Source organism: Hippoglossus stenolepis, chromosome 5 (assembly GCF_022539355.2).
Source record: "Hippoglossus stenolepis isolate QCI-W04-F060 chromosome 5, HSTE1.2, whole genome shotgun sequence".
NCBI classification, from domain to species: Eukaryota; Metazoa; Chordata; class Actinopteri; order Pleuronectiformes; family Pleuronectidae; genus Hippoglossus; species Hippoglossus stenolepis.
This window is the reverse complement of record NC_061487.1, coordinates 21,091,398-21,116,519: the sequence shown is the minus strand read 5'-3', so window position 1 is coordinate 21,116,519 and position 25,122 is coordinate 21,091,398. Positions and strand designations below refer to the sequence as shown.

The following is a 25,122-nucleotide window of genomic DNA, read 5'->3' as shown; positions in this document are numbered from 1 at the left end:
GACATTTCAGAGTGACAAAAAAAACGGTTCTTTAAAAACCTTGTATTTAAAAGTAGCCAGTTCAATTACTGCAGAAGTAGAATGCATCATGCAAGATAAGAAAAAAATATAGGCCTAATTACCGAGAGGGCTTCTATCAGGATAATTAGTTATTTCTAACTTTGGAAACCTAACTTTACTTAAGGTTGGGTCCATGCAGTAATCTTAAGAAAACATCTGCAACATATTTTCCTTTGTATTAAAGTGTAACTTACATCATTTATGTAGATTTTAATAGATAGTAAAGAGATAAAAGTTAATATATTTTATAATGTATGTATTTTGTAAGAGATTTTTAGTTGAGCCATTGTTGAGTTAGATTATCAGTGATCCAGAATTATTATTTAATCATTTGCCTATTTATTTATTTAACTAAAAGTTACAGTTTCTTATAAAGTCAACATTGTTTATCCTCCAAACTATCTTTACTTTATCGGCCTTTAAATCACCATTATTGGTCGACCTCAAGTGAATCCATCGGAACAATATTTAAGTTTGACATTTAAAAGTCTTTGTGAGTAGTTAATAAATGAAACAAGACTCATTTACCAGCTCCTCCAATCATTTCCACTCGATGTGCTACTTGCACGTCGTAGCAGCACTTTAAGAGAAAAAAACATTGACCAGGACTATGAATCAGCCGAGATAAATGAGAGAAGGTGATTATTCTTCATCTTTCTCTTCCTGCTTGGGGTAATGGCCTAAACAGGTGGACTAAGTAGTCTATTAATCTACTGCAGCAGACACGGCGAGTTGCTGAAGCGCCTTTCTCTGCCTCTGTTGTTATTGTCAGGATATCAATTCCTTTAAGCGTCCTCTGGGATTTATTCTGTCATTAAACAGCCTGCCGCGTTGATTTTTCTCACTTGATCCAGAGGAAGTTTGCACATATATCGACATCCAGGTCAATGCTTCTGGCTGAGAGACACGCGCGCGGGTCCGGAGCGGCCATTTCTGTCTCCTGTGAGATGGCAGCTGGCGGGAGAAAACCAATTTTTATTGGCTTTTTCAATTTGTGCCTGACCGGACAGTAGCAACACTACGTTAATTGCAATCTAGGAATCGATGGTGCAGTATGAGTGAGTGTCTGGTCTATGTGCTCGTTCAAGATTGAAAATCCAGAGATCCTGAAATGACTTCTCCTCGAACTGTGTGTGCATTAAAGGTTTGGTTAACTAAATTGACAGAGAGGGACATCATGTTCAAGGTCAAATTCAAGGTTATTATCATCACATATAAAAATATACACTAGGGATGAGTCAGAGTGACTACTACAGATAATGATTCTTTATGGTACATGTACTGGCCAAATACTAATGGGATTGGAAGATCCATGAATTATTCTCTGAGAAATCAAGGAAAATGTTGATCCTATCTTGCAGTGTTAAAGAAAGTGGAAAGAAAATGTCGTATCGCATCAGTTTATCGACTGAAGCTCTTTATACTACATATATTTCAGTTGGAACACTCTTGTCATGATGAAACAATTATTGGCAACGAATGGAAATACAGTTAGACCCCCAAAGAAAGACGTTTATTAACATGTTCAGACATTTTAAACACTTGAGCCTCTGTTTTTAATTGTTTCTGTTCACCCATCCCTGAGCAGGCGGCTACGAGTGGGAAATAGAAGCTACATTTGGTGCAAAGCATCGTTTTTCTTTGTTTGAGATTAATCATTTTATTTGTTTTCACCACTTCTAAATCACCCCAGGCATCATTTTCATTATTGACGATGAGTCTCACACACACAATACGCCCTCAGGGGTGTGAGTGCAAACCCACAGTGGCCGGTGCTCGGGAGCTTTTTGTATGCAGCAAGTCTCCCTCACGGTCAAGAGGATTCATCAAAAGATTTTATGTTGCTGTAATTAATGCTACCACAAGAGCTTTGTTTACACAGGAGGTTTATGTCGAGGTCTATGTGCTGTCTGTGGTTAAATGGATAAAATGGAAATTGGCAAACAGCTGAAGGAGACTAACAATGTGCAGGCCAAACATCTAGGATAATTAAAAGCTCCAACAATGAAGGATAAGTCCACTTATCACACACTGCGCGCCCATGCTGTGTGGTAAAAACCACAAGGACAGCAACCCATTGGAAATCCTCCATCCTTTCCATTTACAGAGACCGAGTGCTCTGCGATTGGATCCTTTTACACGACTGTAATTGTGTGAAATGTAGGATGAAACACAAAAAAGATAACAGTGAGCACTTATGTGGAAAAACTGTAATTGTACTGCAGAAAGATGTAGAAAGTGGAGCAAGGTTTGTAGTACACCAACAGCCATAAAAGACAAGACTGTATATTATAGATGTTAAATGACCCGTTATACTATTCCCTGAGTTTTATGTCTCTTTGTAGGCGGGGGAGGAGGAAACAGAGAGAAATCAAGAGAGGCTGGTGGATGGACGCACACCAGACACACAAAATTGGACGTAGACGTGATGGACACAGTAGCAGCGCAAGAGCTGATGAGACCGATTTAGAGAGTGAGATTAGGAGTTGACCCCGAGCGGCCGCTGTCACAGCCAATCACTCTCCTCCTCTGCCACAGGAAACTCTGCAATAATGTAATAAAGAAAGAAAATAACCACATTTCTAAGGAATTTGTGTCAGTAAGTTGAGATCTAATGCAGGAAAGGACATAAATTACTCACAAATACTTATATAATCTTCAGCGTGAAGTGAAGCGAAGGCCAAATTCTTTAAATACGGGGTCTCTGACAATGTGTGCGTTTGTAAAATCTCTGTACTGCAGTCGTGAGCGGTGTCCTGCAGTGTGTGGGTGTGCTGAAGATTCTTCACACCGTACTACAGGTGGGGGTGTGCACAGTGTATGTCATCTCTGATCTGACAAGACGCCTGCAGGTAGATGATATCACGACCACGCACCTGCTTCATAGGGACAGAGGCTCCAGAACAACGTGGGCGTGCTGCGAGCAGTGTCCTGGAATGAGCTATAAATTACCTCTCCACCTCCGTCCTGGATGCACGGACAGGTGGATGGATGGATGGATGGATGGATGGATGGATGGATGGATGGATGGATGGATGGATGGACAGAAAAGACAAGTAAGGATGGGCAGAAGGAACCGAGCCAGCAGATACATAAACAAACAAAGACAAAGCAGCAGCGTGAGACTGTGGGTGAAACAGTGACGGACTATGATGAAGATTCATTATTCTTCTCTCGCAGCCATCCATCTCCACTAACGTGCGCCGACGCCACTGAATACCCACGCCGCAGAATTGGTTGCGAGTTTGCAGTGTGGTTGCTGAAATAGAGCTGATGTCAGAGAGGTTAGGGGCAGAATGATGAAATGTGAAAGTGAGGCAGAAAAGACAATCCAAGTGTCAAAATAGTGCAGAGGTGATAAAATGAGCCGTTTATATCAGCAAGCACCTAAAATGCTGTCATTTTTTTTTAGACATGGGGTAAAAGGAAGTGGTTCACGACACAGGCTCGCTGAAGCCAGGGTCCGAACTCTGCAGGAGAATCTCAGGAGAATACATTTTGATTTTGATTTTGATTTACAGGCATTCTACTTCTGTCTGCTTCCTGTGTCAGAGTTTCAAACACACACACATGTTTGTACTTATATCTTAGCGAGGACACACATCGGCATAATGCATTCCCTAGTCCCTTACCCAAACCTTAGCCATCCAAACTAAATGCCCAACCCTAACCTAAACCTAATTCTAACCCTAAAACCAAGTCTTAACCCTCAAACAGCCCTTTGAGAAGTGAGGACCTCTCAAAATGTCCTCACTTTCCAAAAATGTCCTCACTCTGTAGGGCTCTATGCTTAAAATGGTCCTCACAAAGGTTTAAGTACAGACATGACCATAAACACATCAAGTGTCATGTTGTCTGTGTTCCTGTGTCCCGGGCTCAGCTGGAGAACCTCCTCATGTAATCTTTAGTAAGAATTATTTTGAGATTAAGAATTTTTGACTTTTAAAGTTTAACCCATTCTTTCATTTATTAACAGCTTTTTTTCCCCCCGATATGCTCTGGTTGCTTTAAGTTAGTTTTTAACCACTGTACCATCTCAGTGAAACACTGAAACAAACATGTGGGACAAAAAGACAGTTTGCTATTCGCTCGACTGGTGGATTTTTTTTTCATCTCCCTGCCAACTTGGCCGCTGAGTCAGAAGGTTAATTTCAGACCCTCCTGACACGTGAAGCTGACACAAAATACAAAACAGCAGCCGCACATTGTCTTCTCCAAACCAACCAGGCTGTCATTATAAGAAATACCATATGTGCCATAAGAAAACTTGCACAGTGTCCTGACTGTCAGTGTCGTACCAGAACTCATTCTGACATTTTCATTCTTGTTATGCTGGAAATGTTGCCCTATTTTTAGGAGAGACGTTTTTTTCCACACTTTGATCCTTTAACGAGACGACAGAAATGTCCCGGAAATTTGAGTGACGCAAAGAAATACGTTACATACAATAAGTTTTCTGTGTGGTTATCTTTGAGGGTGGCAGGGGGCCTGGAGCCAATCCCAGCCTTGGACAGTCCATCACAGGGCCGAGACAAAAAACTATTCTAAGGGCAAATTAGAGCTGCCAAGTGTTTGGTCTGTGGGAGGAAGAGAAAACCCACACAGAAAGACCCCAGCCGCTCCACAGTGCTCATCGCTGCTCCGCCTTTCCAGCCAGGTTAGAATTTTATGAATAAAATTGCATAAATGTGACCTCGGTTCAGCCATGTGCAGCGTGACTTGGCAATGAGATAGAGCCGTTTCATGGGCCAAACGGTGGCAGCACGTTGCTCTGAAGTGTCTCCAAGGTTACAGTCGGCTGACGGGGACATTAAACACAAAGCACCGGGGCCAATTTTAATTACTCTTGTTGACAGGGGGGAATAAGGGATGTTCGCAGATGACACGGAGCAACACAGAAGGCAGGAGATGGGAGGAAAAAGACACAGTGAGGCGTCGACAGTTTTTGGTGTTTTGACGGAGACGGCAGAGACCGGAGCTACAGGTGGATGCGAGCGCTTTGAACAGGTGTGCAGTTGATGAAGTGTGCGGAGGAGGTGAGAGCTGCAGAGACATTCATTCTGACACAGTTTATTAACCGGAGGCCTCCTCCTCAAAGCTGCTCGTGTCTGTTTGAGTTGCGCTGACAGGACCTTATAGAGGAGAGAGACTCTCCGGGAGCCAAGAGAAGAGTGTGTGCGTTTCCCGGGAAGCCGAGCAGGTGTTTGAAAATGCTGGTCACTTGAAACACACACGCTAGTTTCACATGCATGACATCCAATGCGAGGATGCAGAGCGAACCGAGGGACCGTTTTTCTTTAAGATGAAAGACGGAGCCTGAAATTCTCTCAAAGCGAAAAAGGTAGACAGGACATTTATTTTTTGAAGGAAGCAAAAATAAATGATGGGGACGAGATGAAAATGTAAAAATCGAAAACGTAAAAAAAAAAAAAAGTCATCCCCTGGTGCCACAAGCTGTGATGACACATGGCTGTGTTTGTTTGTGTGAGGTGTTGAAAATGTGTCCGGTGAATCTGGTGTGGCCACAAGCTTTTCTCATCTCCTGCCGTCTCCCACTGGCTCCTCTCCCAAATTAAAAACACTCCAACAAAGCAAAGTCGAGAAAATTGAAGCCTCCTTTTTTTTTTTTTTTTTAACCTTCTTGTTTATTTCCATCCACGACAGCTTCTGTTTTTATTTCCAGATTCCACATTGGAACTTTTTCTTATGAGCTTGAGGTATCAACGTTTTTTTCTCTCCTCTTTGTTTCCTCCAGAAAATAGTTTTTAGCCTGGAAGGAAAAGCAAAGGATGGGATTTGTTAGATAGCTGCGACCATTAATCCTGGTTAGTTGTGCTATACAAGACTTCGGCTTGGCAAATATTCCTAAGAGCACTTAAAGGGCTTACATAATAAGTGGTATTTTAATGCATTTAGTCAGGGAGACGGTGATTTTCTGTTCTGCTTTAATTTCTCTCTCTAACCTTGGAGAAAAAGTTGGTTCCCACTTAATTATCTGTTCTTTTGTAGTAGAGAATAAAGAGGAAGAGGGGAGGAAATTACCAGGGACGAAGGATGGAGGGAGGAACACAGAGAGCTGAAGAGTGCTGGTCAGCAGAAACTGGTCTGACAGTAACGAAGCTAAATATCACAGATTCTACTTGTGAAATGTTCTTCAACACACATTACACAGTCAATTTGTCCGGTTCGCTGTGAGATCTTAATGTAACTGCATGCACCTAAACACACGGCTGGATTTATGATTACAAAGCTTTTCTGAATACACATTATCGCACAAATCTTTTTGCAAAGTGTAGTTAAGGGCGCCACAGTTTTGTGGTTGTTAACGATGTCGCCTCACAGCAAGGAGGTTCCCGGTTTGAATCCCGGTTCAGCCAAGGACTTTGTCTGTGGAGTTTGCATGTTCTCTGTGGGTTTTTCTCTGACTGCTTCCCGCTGTTCAAAGACATGCAGATTGGGGTTGGATTATTTGGAGATTCCAAATTGATCGTAGGTATGAATTTGAATGGTTGTTTTTCTTTGGAAAACCTCTGAAAGTTGAAAGGTCATCAAGGCAGACCATCGTTGAGGTCAATCCTCTGGAGGGTCTCCTGTTGTATTCTCACATTGGCTCATTCGGACATTATCAGGAGTTTTTACTTCAAGGGTCTGGCAGAAACAACGGAGAATGTCCACAGCAACTGACTGGGACGTTTGTGTTCTCACGTACAGCCCCTGTGGATCATTTCAGGAGATTATCTGAAAGCAGCTTATGTCGGACCTGTGATCCGTCCAGGTTGCACCCCGCCTCTCGCCCCATGTCAGCTGGGATTGGCCCCAGCTCCCCCCACAACCCCTCAAGAGGCTAAGCGGTATAGATAATGGATGGATGGATGGAAAGTTTACTCAAAACTTCCCTGTGTGTATTGACAGTAGAAAATATAACAGTATTGCAAGGACATTCCAGTCCATGGTCCTCTCTCAAGACATCAGGACAAAGCAAACTGCCCTCGGTTTGGTTCGAGAACATTTTCTTCCTTTGCGTCAGAAAATGCATCTTCCTTCTGCTTGTCGCTCACACACAGGAAGAAAAATAGCCATGAGCAGTAATTGTCAATCGGCAACAGCAGCGTTGCACAGTACCCGTCGCTTTCCCCCCCCCTCATGCTCCAGACTGATAGCAGAACCACAGCTCGCCCACGGACCTCTCTCACAGCAGAAGCTTTGACTTGTCAAATACAGGTGTAACTAATGGCTCCATTCTATTTAGATGGCAGCGGTGCCGGTGACGGACACTGATAATTGTGTGCGCTGGCATTGGCCCGGTTTACTGGGACACTTAAGTGACACGGAGCCATTGTTAGTGTTATTGGTTACAGCTCTGCTTGTCTTGCTATGACACACAAAAAGCCTGTTAGAGCAGAGATGTGTGTATTTTCCACTGCTGCACATGTCTACAGGTAAGGTATTGGTAGTGTTTTTCTACTTTACACAGATAATTACTTTAATATTTAATCCTTTTATTCAGATAATGTTTTTATTGTTGTAATAAACTCAGCATATTATCTCAGCAATAGGCTGTTGAGCCACGCTGTTAAAATGTATTCAGTGATAATGACCGACTCCCTGTGTTATACCTTATCACTTGTTCTTAACACATTCAGTGCAGGTAACAGACCCTTGGACTTTATGTTGGAGAGCGTTGCTTTCAGTGAATTTATTCACCTGGGGTAAGATAAGAAGATCGATTGTAGGCATAGCTAATCTCTGTACAATCTCCATAATAGCAGTCAGGGTCCTCATCCTCTGTTCTCTTAACTTGAGATCAAAGATAATTTAGACACGACCACCTCCTGTGAGACTTGTTGTCTGCAGCAGTTCCCCTTGAAGCCAGTTTTTATTATAATGAAGTGTATAAATGAGCGTGCAGGTGTGTGCTGAGCATCTAAGTGCGCACAGCAGCAAAGGTATACAGCCACAGGCACACATTCATTTGGGAGTGCAGCTATGGATTTGAGGTTTTCATAATTTCAGAGCTTTGAGTCCGTCTGCCAATGTGTTTCCTTCTTATCTGTTCATTTGCAGTATGAAAGTTACAGAGTATGTCAGAATGTGTGGGCCAAATCATCTCAATCGCACGCTGGCTGCTGGCTACAGTAAAGGTCATAAACTCCTCCGCCTCCTCCATGTTAGTGAATGGGACATGGACCAAACTGAAAGATCAACATATGAATGATTTTTTTCTCAAAGACGCTTTCTGTCATTTTAAGTGGTTCTAATCAAACTGATGTTTCTCCAAGTGGTTTCAATGAGTTGTTTCATGCTATAGAAACGGGGTGAAACATTGTGATTGACAGATCAGACTGGCCTGAGAACAGTCGGGACTTCGATACCTTGGACGTTTTATATTATTTTACTGAGATGAAGTGGAGGAAGTGGAGCGAGTCGCCCATTTTTATATATGTTCCAGACTGAAGGCTCAACATTTCCTGTTCTACTCCACTGGAGTTTGTGTGCGTGTGTGTCTGTGTGTGAATGGAGAGTTACCTCATGTTACACCCTTGGCTTTAGGTCAGGGTAGCTGTTAACTTTAAAGTCAGAGTCGTTAATGTCCTGGGTGCTGAGGTTCTGTTGTGTGCGATAAACACACAGTGTTATACACACATTCTCAACACATAAATACTAACACAACACGCAGACATACTGTTGCTATGTTCAGAGAAAACAACAAAGACCTTTTCATCACAGTAATGCACCTCAGGAAATTGGCATGCCACCATTTTAAATTATTTTCAAAACAGTTTTATATCTACGACCTCGCGTCACCTATAGGAAAAGCACGAGTTTAGACTTGATGTGCCATTTTAACACCCGCAGAAAGAATGCAAACTAGAATTTCAAACACATACACACACGATACAACCTCGGTACTAAACAAATATATTAAAATCCTTTGCCTGCAGGTGGCACAAGTGAATTTCTTTGCTCAAGCGCTTACTTACCATGTGATTTACAGATTTAATCCAAACGAGCAGACAGGCAGATTAGCCTCTGCTACTTTCCATCCGAACCTGCTGGTTGTTTTGCTAATTAGCATTTTTGTGCAAACAGGAAACTGCAGAGCGAAACGAGCAAACACTCGCCAGATGTTCCTGACATTTGTCTGATTTTAAACACAGGCTCTCTCAATGTGTAATGTTCTTCTATTTACAACTGCAGGAAATACACAGCTCTAAATGAACTGAATGCATTCACAAATAAAAAACAACCTTTATGGTTTATTCTTATTGATTATGTCGGAAGAATCCACCTCCACCCTCCTGGATGAAAAAAACTTTTCTCCACCATTTGCCTAAAGGGACGTTATATGATTTGTTTCTGAAAAAGTTTAGCCTTTTTTACATCTTTGAAAGTGCTCTGCCCAAAAAGCATCCATGCAGGTGCTTTTCCATTTGTGACTGTGCTCCGAGGACATTGTGCCCAGTGCTGATGGGATTGTGTGCTTCAAATAAAAAAGTTGGAAGGTCAGCGAAAAAATAACATTTATCTGCACCTGAGATAAAATGGATAAAGAAATGGCACAACCGAGATGATTTGGTCACTGTGAAGCGTCTCATGAGAGAGTTGTCCGTCCGTCTCTGTCTTCCACCTCAGTTTCCCTGCAGCTGGTTCAGTGTTGATTTGGTCGGACTGAAAACCAAGCAGGTGGACGATGACTGGCAGTCGACTGTTTGCCTCTTCTGTTCGCCAGCTGCCCCACGTCAGACCCCATCAGTTGTAGTCAGCCTGCACAGAAAAACCTAACGTGGATATTAAACCTTTGTTTCTTAAATCCTCGTTCTCCTCCAAACCTTTGCGAGATGCAGAATAATGCGTTTAGCTGCTCGGACAGTAAAACGTGCAGCACAGCCAGCGAAGCATAAGGCTGCAACTCAGATGCTGGATTCCTGTTTTGAAGGAGACGTCTGATGCTTTTTCAGGTTTGTCTCTCCTCTAGTGTGTTATTCAGGGTTTTTTGTGTTGCTTTGTGCAATGTAAAAAGGCCACAGTCTGTGGAGAGCTCCTCACCCGCACAGAAAACACTGCTCCTGAAGCTCCTGGAGCACCTTGTCAGTATTCTGGCTGATACTTCTGCATCATCCCTGTGGCATGTGACAAGATGCTCTATGTTTGCATGATGCACGGCAAGTCCGGGCCCCCCCCCCCCGAATAAAGCCAGGTACAGAGAGAGCGGAGGCCGACATTTCCTACACATTTATCATTTATCGGGCTTGAGGACTTTATAGAGACGGAGGCTGAAAAGAGGAGCTGCAGCGATACGAGGACAGTGATGTGTTTTCTGAACATCCGAGCAAGTAAACCTTTTCATGTAATAGCCGGAATTAAAATTATGAATAAAACTCCAACCATTTCTCCCTTCTTACTTCTCTCAAACGCATCTTTGTTGAAGCTCGTCTAACATTGAACTTGTAATGATAAAAGGCACCGGAGTGTTTATCCTGAGGCTGGAGTGAAGCACCTCTCAGCCGTAATTGCAGTGAAAAGATTACAAGCAAACAATCAAACAGAGGTTTTAAGGTTCTTCTGTTCTCTCCCTCCTGTCCTCAGTCAACCAAACATTTACATACTGCTGGAAATGTCTTAAGATTACAAAAAAAAAGTCTGATTTTTCAATAAGAGTGCCTGAGACAACACATTTAGGTTTTTGTCAGAGCACCTGAGACGTGACTGCAAAAAAGTGACTACGGAGACAAAGCTCTTCAGACCAGTATCGATCCCGAGAGAGAGACTGCACTCCTCCACACACCCATCGTCCTTACATGCCTGCTGTATCGATGAGAGCTCAAGCGAGACAGAAACCCGACCACCTTGTCCCAGGTCTAAATCTATAAATTTCAGTCTGCGATGCGCGTGCGTCTCAGTGTACGTCATATGTGTACATGTAATTATAAATGCATGGTGCATTCCCAGGTGGCCTAACTCTGTTTCTATGCACGCAGACCACACATCATCATCATCTAATTAAAATCACTGTGCTGTAAGTATTCATGCAGGATAATGATTGCTCATCCTCTCCCTTTTTCTCCCTCAACTGTCTTTCCATCTCTTCCCTTCCCTCCCTCCATCTCTCTCTCCTCATCTCCTTTGTATCTTATTGTCTCGCTGCCATACTCATCTCTGCACCATTAATCTTCCAACCAATGAATTGGAGCCTCTGACTCTATCACTCCTATTATCGACTGCAGCCGTCCCCTATTTATGTTCCATTCCCCCCTCTTCCTCACTCAGCCCCCTTCCACTGGTGTTCCCTTGACCAGGCTTGTAATTGCTTACATGAATAATGCAAGCAGCGAGACAAAAATAGTTGCACTCCCTCTTTTTCTTGGCCGGGATTTGTTCTGCTATAGTTTAACTGAATGCACTCGGGCTGATTCCTGTTCAGCAGTGCCAGCCATTTTGTTAAGGAAGGAGACAGGGATTTGGTTGTAAAGGTACGAGGGCTCCCAACGCTTCGCTCTTACCGAAATAGAACGGCTGATTGTGGGATCAGGCGGCAGATTTATTCAAGCTCTCAACGCTCTCGAGTGCTGATCCCGTATCACGGAGGTGGTTCCCGGGACAATCCTGTTCATTAATCAGCACCCAGAGCAGCCGCATCACCAATGCACGCTACAGTACGAATAAAGAATTCAGTTTCCAGCTGTGTTTGTTGACGAGCCTGAGTGAGACGTCTATCAAAGTGCTTGATAGACAATATGCCTACTCACATGTTCTACCATTACCGGCAATAAGTATAAATACTTTAAACATTGACACACCCGACTTTGACTTCACCTGGGAAGTAAGTACACAGAATTTGACTAAATGCAGCCTTTTTCCTGGCTGTATATTTAAATATCTTCGCAGGTGCAACAATAAAACTACTTTACTCTACTGCTTTTTTTGTTGTAGAGATCAATAGCTGCTCATGGGCGATAATGATTTGTGTCTGGATTAGTTATGGGCTGTCATCATCATGATCTTTTTAAAGGAGACACTATCGGTTTTCTGTTGTTCCCTCATGTTTTCTTGTGGATGTGAAAATGTATTAAGCCCAAAGTCTGTCAAAGAAAACACTGAAGCTCCTGAAACGCCTCGTCAGCAGATGCACATTAGCATGATGCACACCTAGCGGCTTGTCTGGCACATCCCCTAACAAGGCCAGGTGAAGGGAGAGCGGAGGCCGACTCTTCCTACACTCGCTTGAAGAGGTTGACCAATCACAACTGAGTGGGTTAACTGGCCAATCAGAGTAGACTGTGTTTTATCAGGAGGGGGGGGGCTAAAACCAAGTGTTTCAGACAGAGGCGGAAAAGAGCAGTGGTCGGTTTTAGCATAGTGATGTGTTTTTTCCGAACATTAGAGCCTTTACTTTGCAAGTAATAATTAAAATTATGAACCTGAATAGGATATCCAGGCTGCAGATTTATCTATTAGCACCATTTAAAAAAACAATATTTAATCGCACTGTTTTTAAAGGGCTGGTTTACATCAGTTTATTCAATCTCAGTGCAGTAAATGCCACAATATCCTCAGCTTGGTAGACGCTGACCTCCTTAGACATCTCTCTCCATCGATTTCTGCTTTTGCCGGATTTTGTCCGACTCAATGTGCTGGTCAACGATAGCTAATGTTCTAACCTGTGTTGAGGTTGCCATTATTGTTCCTCCAAGGTGGGAGTCAGAGAAATACAAGTGAGACACATCATGTCTGGCTTTATGCGACTCCTTTCACTCAGAAATTCTTCAGAGCATTTTGAGAAAATCACAGGTTTCCTTTTTGTTCCATGCTCCGCTTTCTTTGCTACTAAAAGACCCCAGGACACCAGCATGTGAAAAGCTGTGCCCTGCTCCTTCATCTTTTCTTTAAAAAAGCTTCAATGCTTCCATCATGCTCCAATGATCGCTCTTCATGCTCATTTGCACAAAAGATTCCGAATTGCAGGAATCACTTTGAGCCCAATTCATTCCATGCCTCCATTTCCTTTTCTTGAATCGGAATTCTAAGTTTAGCATTTCACATGGGGAGAATTGTGGAGTTAACATTGGATAAGGTAAGGAAACATACTGTGTTTTATGACTAATGCAGGGTTTTTGATAATGTGGAGCAGTTGATATAATTGGGACTGGCAATGGAGAGCCTTGCAGTGGCCATGGAGAGCCTTGTTGGATTCAATTTGAATGAGCGCAGCACTCGATAAACATTAATTTCAAAGAGGGATATGATGGATTATGATGTTGCATATAGAAATAGTACATCTACGGTATCTTCATTGTAATAAACCTCTATGTAATAATTCACACATCTGAAAGCATGCAGACCCTGCTCTGTTTGGTCTGCTCACCGGAGGGATTATGGCGGCGCTCAGTCACGTCAGACTCTCTCTGTGCCACAGGGATTTCTGAGAACTCGGCTGGCACAACTGCTGTGCACTACCAATCAAACGGCTTCTTCACTCACTCCTTTTCTCTTTATTGCTCCATTGCTCACTGCTTTTCTCTGTTGAATTTGTCCCTGTTCGTCTCTCTTGTGTTTTGTTGCTTATTCTTCTTCCTCAGTCTGACACTTTTTATGTTTTTATTCTCTCCTCTTCGCCTCTCCTCTTCATTTCAACCCCTTCCCTCTCTATGTTTGTGTGTAGACCTCTATCTCAGGTTATACATCACACTGGTGTTAACTTGTCACAGGTTGGAATTGTCCAGAACATGGTGATGTACAGTCGGTCTCCAACATTGTCGGAAGCACAATATATGATATTTCTCAATATCTTTTTGAAAGTATCCCTTCTTCTTCCGATTGTACAAAAGTGAAGCTAAAATATCCCGGATACTTCTGCCCACATCTTGCGGTTTTGACATCATGTCTGCACAGTTGTGATCATGTAGAAATTATGGAATCAAGGTCCGTCAGTCAAAGTTAATAATTAAAAACAAACACGAGAACACTTCTGGTTGGTTTATGTCCCATTCACCAACATGGAGGAGGCAGGGTTTGTGACCTATACTGCAGTAATCTCATGTCGTCCACCTTTAAATACACGCTGGTTCTTCGTATTAAAATCCTATTATAACTTAAGAAACATCTCGAGAGTGGGGACACGTCACGACTTCTCTTTCTGCTGATGGATCGTTGTGATTAGTCAGTGCCACAGTCTTTGCTTCCAGCTGCACTTATTAATATAAGTAAAGGGAACATTCACTGTTGATTCAGCAAGACCACAGCATGACAAATGGGAAGCATCTATATCATTATTATGGAGGGACTAATCACCATACTGTATATCTTTGTGGTGGTGATCATGAATGAAAAATGGAGAATTATGTAATTATTCCACTCTGGTTATTAACTTTCATATTTGCAGTAGCTTGAAATGAATCTATGATTTGTGGACATTTGGGAGCCGTCCGAGCTGAGCTCATTTACACGGGTTATCATGGGGGGTGAGGAGATTTGTGAAATAATCTCTCTCTCTCTCTCTCTCTCGCTCTCTCTCTCTCTCTCTCTCTCACACACTCCACCTCCCTCCCTCCCTCCCCGCAGACTGGGGCTTGTTTGTATTTAATAAGGGAGATTAATTAAGATCATTGGTATTCTAGGACACTCGCTCCAGTTGTTTCCCTGGGCTGAGATCAGCAAGGGGCATCAATTGAGTTTTTTTGTGCCGTTTGAACGCGGGGAGTCTGGGAGGAGTCGAGCGGGAGGCCGGCGCCCTCTACAGCGAGGTGTTTTACTGTTGGGACGGTTGGATGAACGGTTATCGGTGACAGAAACGCACTGTTCGGACAGCTCATCCATCAATCAATCCCTTCTGTGATTAACTGCTCTGCCGTGCGTGTTCATACATGAAGCAGCTCGGTACAGCTTTAATTAATCGCCACTCGGCCTCACTCGTTCTGTCTCGGACGCTTCGCTGCCGTAGCAGACAAATGCCCATTCGGTTTGAGTGAAAGCAAACAGCAATATAAACATATGACGAACAGTCGCTCTCATCAGTGTGATTGATATTCCCTGTTTAAACGCATAGGGTCATTTCACAGACCCTTTAGCATCAACTTCAATTATGAATGAAACACGATCACACAGTCCTGGGCCCAGCTCGTGCCAGAAAACTGTAGAGCTGCCTTCACCTTAAGAGACTGTAGTATCTGCAATGAGGACATTGGGCCAAAGTGTTAAGTCAATATAGACGTTAAAAAAAAAGGATAGAGCTAATGAAGGCTGTAGTGCAACCTTAGGTCAATGAGTTTAACTGTACATCTTATTATTGCATCGATAAGCAGACTTTGAGCTGGACCCGAGCTGAGGCAGCGCTTCAGGAGAGCGGCGTCTCTCTGAGTTACGCTCACAAACTCCGGCGGTGATTCAGAGTTCGCTCTCTCAGGGTTGACGACGTATTATTCCCCCAAAAAAACGCTGCCGCTTTAAATCACAATCAGCGAGCGCAGGTCCCAGAGTCCTTTAGCTGCACGGATTATCTCTCATCTTCACTCAAACAGTCACCGCACCTGTTCTAATAGAGAGCGCTGATTAGCCGGCAGAGCGACTGCCCGCAACCAAAAAACATCTCTCCGCTCTCCTGGTTCACAGCAAAGTGCCAGAGACAGTCCAAGGTCTGAGGTTTATTAGTGATAGCGACATCGAGACTGAAAGAAAAACAACGCTCGGCGCTCTAGGTAGTGTTGAATGTTAATGAGGAAACGGGGTTGTAATGATTTGGATGCAAAAACAGGACCGACTGCAGAAGTTAAACTTTGCTAACATGTTTTTCCCACATTTTAAGTAATTGCACACAAACTTTTTTTGCACTAGATGTTGTTGAAATAGGTCAAAGTACGAGGTGATGTTAATACTTGTATGCAAGTCTTACTGTTCTGATATCTGGAAGCTAGAATAGGAAAGTATCAGAACCAACAACAACAACTTAGTTTTTCAGTATTGGGACATTGCTCCCCCCAAGGAGGTTTGTTGTTGCAGGATTACACACAAACCATGGAAGGATGTGGGGTGGGTCAGGAAGTAAAACAATTCAATTATGATGCAGATTTGTAACATTTTCTTTAATTTCTCAGAGAATAATTCATGGATCTTGATGAAAAGAATCAAGCATATGTAGGGGACTGATGTCTGTAAGTGTGTTCAGATTCAAATAAATGTGGTTTCATCAGGGAACTGTTGGGCTTTGGTGGAGGTGCAGACTTTCTACTGAGTGCCATTTGAGTTTAGTAAGCAACCCAACCTTCTCTCGCCCCATTTATAACTCACGCTGTGACAAAACTGTATATTTAGACAGTGAATTACCTCAGATAGAGCCACAATGCCTCTGTCTTTGCACTAAGGCCATTATTATTGCATAATAAGCCGTAATTATGAGATAAAGTCTAATTTTGTCTTCAATTCACTTCTATAAAAATCTGGTCAATCATCAATCTTTATATTTTACCGACAGCTGAGCCCCTGTCTTCCACTTTCATTTCTCTGCTGTTTCATGTGAGAAGCCATACAATATGAATGTTGTTTCCTTCACTCACTGGAAACTTGAGTGAGTCTTTGTGTACGCTCCGACAACAGGAAGTTTACTCTCCTCTCTTGGCAGACGGGACCCCTCGTCACTTTTCTTCATTATCATCTTCCCCGGTTTTCTTCTTGGAAGTTAAAAAACTTAATCAAAAGGCGTGGGGGCTCCGCCTGTGCCGCTTCCAAAAATGTATTTTTCCTCCTCAGATTCTCTCGTAACAACACAGGTGCTTTCAGGGGTGCTGAAAACCTCTCAGGCTCGTCTCTGTGGAGGCATGCCTCTGCTTGACATCTCTGCTAAGTGGAGGATGCTTTGCTACTCATTTAACAGGCCCACAACTCAGTTCCTCCTCTGGGAGCACGGTGGACTTATATCTGCTCGCAGCCGGCCCGAGAAACCTGCACGCTCTCCTCCTCCGTCCTGCCCGTCACACCACGGCATTAACATTAACATGGCCTCTTATATAGCAGACCACAGGCTGGCTGCAGCACAGAGCTAAATCCCCGATCAGGGGGAGAGTTCAGGCTCCCCAGAGAGGAGGTCTTGGCCGCCAGGGCGGATGGTTAGAGCAGGCTGGAGATTAGGGCTTTGGCGAGTCAAACGCTGGATTAGCAGTGAATGTTGAAGAGGAGATTCCACAGGGTCTTAGTCGAGAAGCCTTCTGAGAAAATGACCCTGTGTTTCCTCGGTCTGCTCTGTGTGTGTGTGTGTGTGTGTGTGTGTGTGCGTGTAATGCTGATTGATGCCTCAGCAAATTACAAAGAGCTGTGTTTTTATCTTACAATGCTACTTAATCCCATATATCAATTATGTCACTTCAGGTCACCTCAATAATAAATGATTTCACCACCATTCCTTTTTTCTTTCTTTTCCACCAGTGTTTCTTCTCTGTAGTTAAAGAGGAATAAGTGCGTCATCTAACTTTCTTTTTCTTTTTTTTTTCAAGGACGATGAGCCAATCACAGGAGGGTCTGATGGAAGAGGCCACACCCGCATCCGGAAGTTCCTCAGCCAGAGGCACAAGAAATTGCCATGGAAACCAGAGGTAAAACCAATTTCTTTCTGTTTCCTTCATCTTTTAGAGTGGTATGATAATCACAATATTGAGTTCCTTCATTTGCTTTAAATGGGGCCTTTTGTAATAATAATAGTTTTGGATAGAATAATTTTTAATATATTTATGCTGCAGATGTGATTCTCTCCTGTCTTTTTAAAAGCAGGGGGTCAGACAGAGATCCACTTTGCCTCTGGTGCGATTCCTGCAGGAACTAAATGCACCTCATGCCTGTGATGATAAATGAATGTGTCACGGTTGATAATTTCTCTTCCAAATCCATTTGCTGGTTATATTTCAAGGTGCCTATGACCTGAAGACTACAAGTCGATGTGATTCATCCTAATTTTTCAGCTCACTTACTGATGTAGTTTACACCCACTGCAACAAAGGGTGCAGCGGATGGAGGAATTATTCGACAGATTTGTGATAAGGAAAAGCGGCTCTACATTTGTAACCTGTTCAGCAGAGTTTAATTAAAGGTGTGTGTCTGTGTGTGCGTGTGTGTGTGTGTAACTATGATTAATTAGTGGTTCTCTACCTGGGGTAAAGTTTAAATTCCTCTGCTGGGCACAACAGTGTTTAGTTTAGTTTCAGTTGGACCTCAGTGATTCTGTTCGTACAGCCCAGTGTGGGCCTGATAATATTATTGTAGCCGTTTGGCAGATTCTCTTGATTGAGCCAGTCTTGAGTTAAGTTGAGTTTTGCGTGCTGCTGCTGCTGGAGACCTGGGATGACGGCCGCTGCTGCTGCTTGCCTCGGTGTGGGAAATCCATCCCTCCGTTATCTGTACCGCTTATCCTTTGAGGCTCAGGGGGGGGAAACTGGAGCCAATCCCAGCTGACATTGGGCAAGAGGCGGGTTACAGGTCAGGCCAGCGTATCACAGGGCCAACACGCAACCTCACATTCACATCTACGGACAATTGAGAGTCTTCAATGAACCTAAACTTCGGACTGTGGGTGGAAGCCAGAGAACCTGGAGCAGACACAGGGAGAACATGCCAACTCCACACAGGGATTTGAACAGGGAACCCAAGCAGTTCCCCCAAAGGTTCCTAGTTGCGGGGGAAAGTTTCTTCAGTCGAAATCGAACTTTAGTTACCCTGCCTTTGCCTGTATGCCCTCTCTCTGCACTCCAATGAATCAAACACAAACTAATTCAAGAAGTCCTATATTTAATGCTGAAATACATTCATAAACTCGCATCCCCATGTTTTCTTTGCAGCGTTGTCGTTTCTGCTCTGTGAGTTGTCACAAAGCCAGATGATGTCTGTTTTTATGTAACATGGCCTAGAAACATCTGTTGCCTGAATATTGAAGGGACCTGAATCTAAATGCGGACGATGCTTTTGGAATAATTTAAATCGGTACTACTTAGAAAATGAGAAGTCACATTGATATGAAGCAGCCAAGCTAGGACGGCAGCCAAAGCAGCTATGTGAATGTGGACCATGCCGACTAATTGCACAAATGTAAATGGATTACACGGCCTGATCACAGCGGGATGCTTTATTATGAGCTTCCTGTTGTTTTCCGTCTCATGTTTTGCCTTCGGTAGGTGAAATCTGTTAAAAGCAGGACATCCTTGCATCAGGAGATGTGTTTCATTGACCAACCGAGATCTCTTATTTATGGTTTGGATCGAAAGAAGCAAAACAGCCTCAAAAGGGAAATACATTTTGCAACATCCACACCAGATACATTTTAGATTAAGCGTGACTAGCTTCGAAACTCACTTGCAGAAGTCAACATGACATTTCTTTGACTTGTTTCCAACCTTCCCTTAAAGCAACATGCAATTCACGCCTGTGAATATTCTACAAATCCAGCATAACTCGACTGGAGTTTTCTTACATCTCTATAAATTTGCATCCTCAAAAAAGCTCTTCTTGTCTGATATCCGACTTCTGGGATGTCAGACCTAAGCCAATTCTGTCAGAAACCACAGAGTGCAGCCGCTCCTGCGCTCCCCTCACTAGCTATGAGCTCTAATTACCAGCACTAACTGGTTTTCCTGATGCACAGCCAAGGAGGCAGAGGTCTGAGGGGCCACTGAGTTGGCGCTGTCAGAGGCGTGGACTCAGGCGGGTGGAGGCAGAGTGGTGCCATATGCCAGCTGTCGCAGACTGGCAGAGGTCACACGGGCATCCTGGAGCATCCGTACGAGGGGCACACACGAGCGGGAAGACAGGATACTGACTTTCTTGTGCACGAGTAGAGAGACGGCGATAGAAGCAAGGAAGAAAAAGTATGAATCCTTTGAGTGAAGTGCTGCGGCTGTGACCTTAGTTGGCTTGTTTTCAGTCAACACTGGCGACTTCATGAGCGTCCCCGCCCCGTGAACTCATCCACAGGTGGCTGCGGATTAGATGAGGCGCCTCTGCGGACGTACTCTGTATATATCTGTCAAGATCAGCGGCAGGTCAAGGACACAGCACAGAGGTCAGACAGGAAGAGATGCAGCACTTTTTTAAAGAGACGCGCGGTACATGCCAGGCAAGAAGGGATAATAAATGGTTATTTGCAGCAAAGCCGACATGGATCCGGAGAGAATTTATAGCATAATGAACAATTTTATTTAGTCAGGAGCAGAAAGAAAATGACGGTAAGAGGGATTAGTGACACTTAAATCATTGTAGACATTCATATCAACCGGGGGATTCTATCATTTCCTTCCATGTTGCCGTTTCACATTAAAACCACAGTGATGGGAGATTTAACACGAATCAACACAGATAGATGGAGGATGACAGGTAACGGAAAGATTCAGACACTCGGTCCTCTGGTTCTTTGTAAAAACAAAGCTGGAGATGTGGAGATGAGGGGTGTGTGTGTGCGTGCGTGCGTGCGTGTGTAGGTTTGGATGGCATATTATTTATCACTCAAGGGGGGGAAGAGAGTAAGATATTGTAGCACGGCACAGACATGACTCAGGTGGGAGCAGTCGTCAACGCTGGCTCCTCGCACAAAAACACACGGTGACAAGACTGGGGGAGGAAACGGATCTTCCCTCTCTCTCTCTCTCTCTCTCTCTCTCTCTCTCTCTCTCTCTCTCTCTCTCTCTCTCTTCGTCTCTCCCACCCTCACGTCATCCAACCGTATCAAGTGAGAGTGAGTAGACTGGGGTGGGGGGGGAGGATGCAAAAACACTCCTCGCTATTCCCTCGGCCTGTCTGTCTCTCTAAATAGACGGGAGACAGAGATGTGATTTCTCTCACCGGCCTCTCATTTCATTTGGGTGAGTGATCGACAGATTGTGGCAGGAGATGGAAATAAGGAAATAAAAAAAAAATCTGCTCATCCTTCACGCTCTGCCTCACATTCCCCCCCGTTTGCCGCCACATCCACCCCCCCTCCCCCACCATATCCTTGGCATGACAGAAGACATGTAATTGTAGGACAGATGGCAGATTATACAAACCCTCATTAGAGCAGGAGATGAAGTTGAAGCGAGATCATATGAACCTTGTCTTTCTTCCTCACAGCTCTCCTCCGTGTGAAATGAGTTCTCATTATCTCCCCTCACATAATTCCTTTAAACCGCTGTACCTTTTGAATCCCCCCTTTTCCCCCACTGTACCTACCCACTTATCCTACTTTCATTTCTTTCCCGAATTGCTAATGAGAGGAGTGCGATGGAATAGAGGGAAAGTACAAATGCCCTCTGTGAAGTCGGCTGTATTTCATAAAATGGTACCGTGACATTCCTATCGTAGCCACAGAGAGAATAACTCGCATGCAAAATGTATCATTTGATCTTTTCATTCCTCGCTCACGTTTCAACTTTTCATTAAAACTGCAGTACGGTGTTCCGATGTATCAACAGTGAGCTTTTGACGCCGTCTCCCCTGCACGCCCTGCGGGAGCGAGCTGCCTGGTGTTGTATATACCCCTCAGTGCGCCTCAGCCAAGAACATCATGTCTCACTTTTCTCATCCGACGGGGATTTACGGTGTCAGTTGGTGCGATCGCTCGTCAGTGGGTGCGCAGAGCGGCCATTTGTCAGTGCCTCGGTGCCAGCGGGGAACGCAGAAGGCTGCGACAGATTTCCAGAAAGGGAGACGGCCTCCCAGAAGAGCGAGATGGGGGAGAGAGAGAAAAGAGGATGTCTGATTTGTACTCTTGTTTGATAGTGCAAGCAGATGGGTGAGGGAGAGGAGATACTGAAGAGCAGTGGAGATGGAGATACGCGAAGACAAGCTCACTGAAATATGGGCGCGTGGATGTGTGGGAAGAAAGGCAAGACGGTAGCAGTGTGTTTGTGCCGAGCTACGATACACTCTTTTTTATTTTGTCTTTATCAATCAGTGGTTTTCTTACTCAGCTTCTTCTCTGTGCACCTTTCATTTCCTCCGTCCACGTTTCTCTTTACTTGCCTCACCCCCTTATGTTTGACAGATGGCATTGCTTTCCTCCGTCTCCCTCTCCTCCCCTCTTATTTAATGGCAGAGCCGTAGAGGTGCCGTGTTGCTGTGAAACTGTGGGAGCTATTTATAGCCGAGGATAGCGGGGGACAACCTTTGGACAGCGGTGGGAGTGAGGAAGAGGTGGATGGAGGGAGAGAAAACAGGATTTTCATTATGTGCCGTGTGCTCTGTTCAAATGACACGGGCATGTCAATGTTTTACTTTAATTTGTCAGACGTTAACATTTACCTTTGTGTTACTAGAATATTTTGTGATAGCGGAAGAGGGCAGAGGCTCTGAAAGGCAAGTTCAAATTGTTTTGACGGGTTTTTTTGTTTCTTTTCGTTTCCATTTGTGAAAATAGGTAAAGGAAAAACGAACAAACTAAACAAACACAAAAACACTTAAGAGGCACATGGAAAAAAACATTTTTTTTGTCAGGAGCTTGTTGTTGTTGTTTTGATTTTTTTGTAATGTCTATTTTGGCCACAAGAGGCTGATGTGCAACCCTGCACCACTAAGATAGTCTGGAAATTGTTTCTTTATTGATTTTTTTCGGTTTTCTTGCACTCTAAACACAAGCTACATTTATCGAGTGTTAGCATCTGACATTACTGTCAAGTCTTTCTTTGGGATAGAAGTTTCTGAAAACTTTCTGACAGGGATTCCCATTCAAGGTGAACTCGTCGGTCCAAAGGGACTTCGGGGGTTGTCACTGTCTGCCTGGTGGTTTTTAAATGGCTCCAGGATTTCCGCCTCTTGTGGCTGAAACTAACCAAATCCTGACCAAAAACAAAGAGGGCTGGCTTTCTAAGATTTAATATACTTGACAATTACAGTTAAAATACACGATTGGATATAAAACACATGGCTCAGTACTTCAGGGAAATGAAACATAGAGGTGTTTGTAGGAGTCAGCTGAAAGAACCATGAATTTGTTTTATCACAGCTATAAGAATGTCAGTATTGTGAACGCCTATCATTTCCTGTGTGTTGCTGCAGGTTCAGCAGCTGCAGAGGAATGTGAGCCCGCCCTGTCTTTACCTGCAGGTCCCAGCATTGAGCCACTCTGTGCCTATAGTGTTTCAGATCAAACATATTGTGCATTATGACGGTGATTTTCAGTCGCATCTAGTTTCATTTAAAGTCGTCAAATGCAACTCTAATTTTACTCGTTGCAAGATTTCCGCTGGGTCTTAAAAAAGTTGTTAAAAAATCCAAAACTTAATAATCTGAATTTTAGGAGTATTAGATATGTTTAAGTACTTTTGGGCTTTTGGTTTATTACAAGTTATTATAAGTTAACATGTATTAAATGCTGCCTCCATCGCCCTTTACAAAATTTTGGCAGCATACTGTAAAGTCTCTGTGTGTTGTAGCTCTTTCTAAACGATACAGATATTAGCACGCTATAATAAAACTACAAACAAGACCAACTTGGAACAGACAACCGAGTCTTCCAATAGCCTGGTCAGAATCTATCTCAGTTCACTCGGCTGTGGGAAAAACTATGGAAACCTACTGTCTCTGCCTGTAGTTTGGGGGATAACATGGCATTTTGAGGGTTATTCTCTATCAGGATAATTCACCTTATCTTCAGTTATGGGGAAGTGTAAGAAATTCTGTGACTCTGATATTCCTTCATATCTGTCGTACTTGACATAGATCTTAAATTTCAGTCATTATGGTCTTAAAAAGTCTTAAATTTGACTTGTTGAAATCTGTTCGGTTCACTCAAAGAAGAATTAAGCCTAAAATGCAATGTCTTGGATAAAGGAACGCAGGACAACAAATCAGAGTAAAGACAGAAAATAAAAAAAAGCAGCAGTCATTCTGCCTCTTTAGCCAATTACTAAATGTGAGTTCCAGCCGACAAGCAATAAAGAAGCTGTCATTTTAAAAGACACAGGCTCCAGCGGCACCATGTCCCCATGTAACACACAGACCCACAAACAAGCACATACACACAGACGCACACAAGTCGCCGTTTCTCTACAAACTGTTGACGTTAGCGTCACTTTATCCCACGCTCCTCAAGGAGGATTCGGCGGGGAGACAAAAAACGAGATGGACGGTGACAGCACGGGGGGGAGTGACAGCCGTCAGCTGAGCTCAGGGAAACTAAAGACGGCGAGCGGAGAAATCAGCAGCACGATGGCAGCACGATGGCAACAGACAGAGGGATGGAGAGGTCAGATAGTGGGGATAGTGGGAGGGAATTCTTTTCAGAGAGAGAGAGGACATAACGGAAACAGCCAAACAACAAAACGGGAGCGAGGCGAAGAACAGTTTATCCGAGTTAAAGCAAAGGCACAGAGGGCGAAGAAAAACACAACTTCCCTCTTCATTTCATATCCAGCATCCTGTTGAGGCCAGAGCACAGACCGACCTCTCACACTGCAGCCACCTACAAAATACTGCCAATTACACCGGAGTGCCCCCCAGCAAAAAGCCGACTTTACAGCCCAAGGCCTCAGCTACGGGGCTGCACAGGGTTGTGTTTGTGTGAATAATTAGAGTCTTTTAAAGCCGACCTGCTTATTGCTGTTTGACAAGAGACGGGGTGAGGAGGGGGCCAGGCCGAAAAAAAAAGGTGTGCTTTTAAAAAAACCACAGGAAATCTATTAAAAGCTTTACATAAGGCATATTTACACAGGGCTTCTCTCGTCTGCTAAATCCCTCTAACCTTACCGTGCCCCCCCCCACGCCTTTCTCTCTCTCTCGCTCTGCCACTCCCTTTTTAAACATCGGACGTTCCCATTCATCACTCTGACTTCTTCTTCTTCTTCTTCCTTCCTCTTATTCGAGTCAGTTGATCCCACAAAATCCCCCCCCGTTTCTGTTTTTCTCTTGCTTTTCTGTAAGAGAGCATATAAGTGTGAAATATGGGCACATAAAAAACTTAGGAAATAAAATCACTGGTCCTACTGTTTTCAACTGACATGTTTGCACAACATAAATGTCTCATGGTTAATGCATGAGCCGTAATTGCCGTGCCGCTGTCAGCGTGCGGGGCACTTAGTTGACCACAAAGAGCCGGGAGTGAAATGAAAAGGACCACTCCGG

At 43.8% G+C, this 25,122-nt stretch overlaps 1 protein-coding gene across 1 annotated transcript in view; it reads left to right on the top strand.

The window, feature by feature from the left end:
• The window catches only part of b4galnt4a (beta-1,4-N-acetyl-galactosaminyl transferase 4a), a 142,301-nt gene that overhangs the window by 65,080 nt on the left and 52,099 nt on the right, over positions 1-25,122 (top strand). Inside the window, exon 3 of the mRNA XM_035156042.2 lies at positions 17,541-17,639. Coding sequence (XP_035011933.2) covers positions 17,541-17,639 — 99 coding nt within the window. The remainder of the gene's footprint in view (positions 1-17,540; positions 17,640-25,122) is intronic.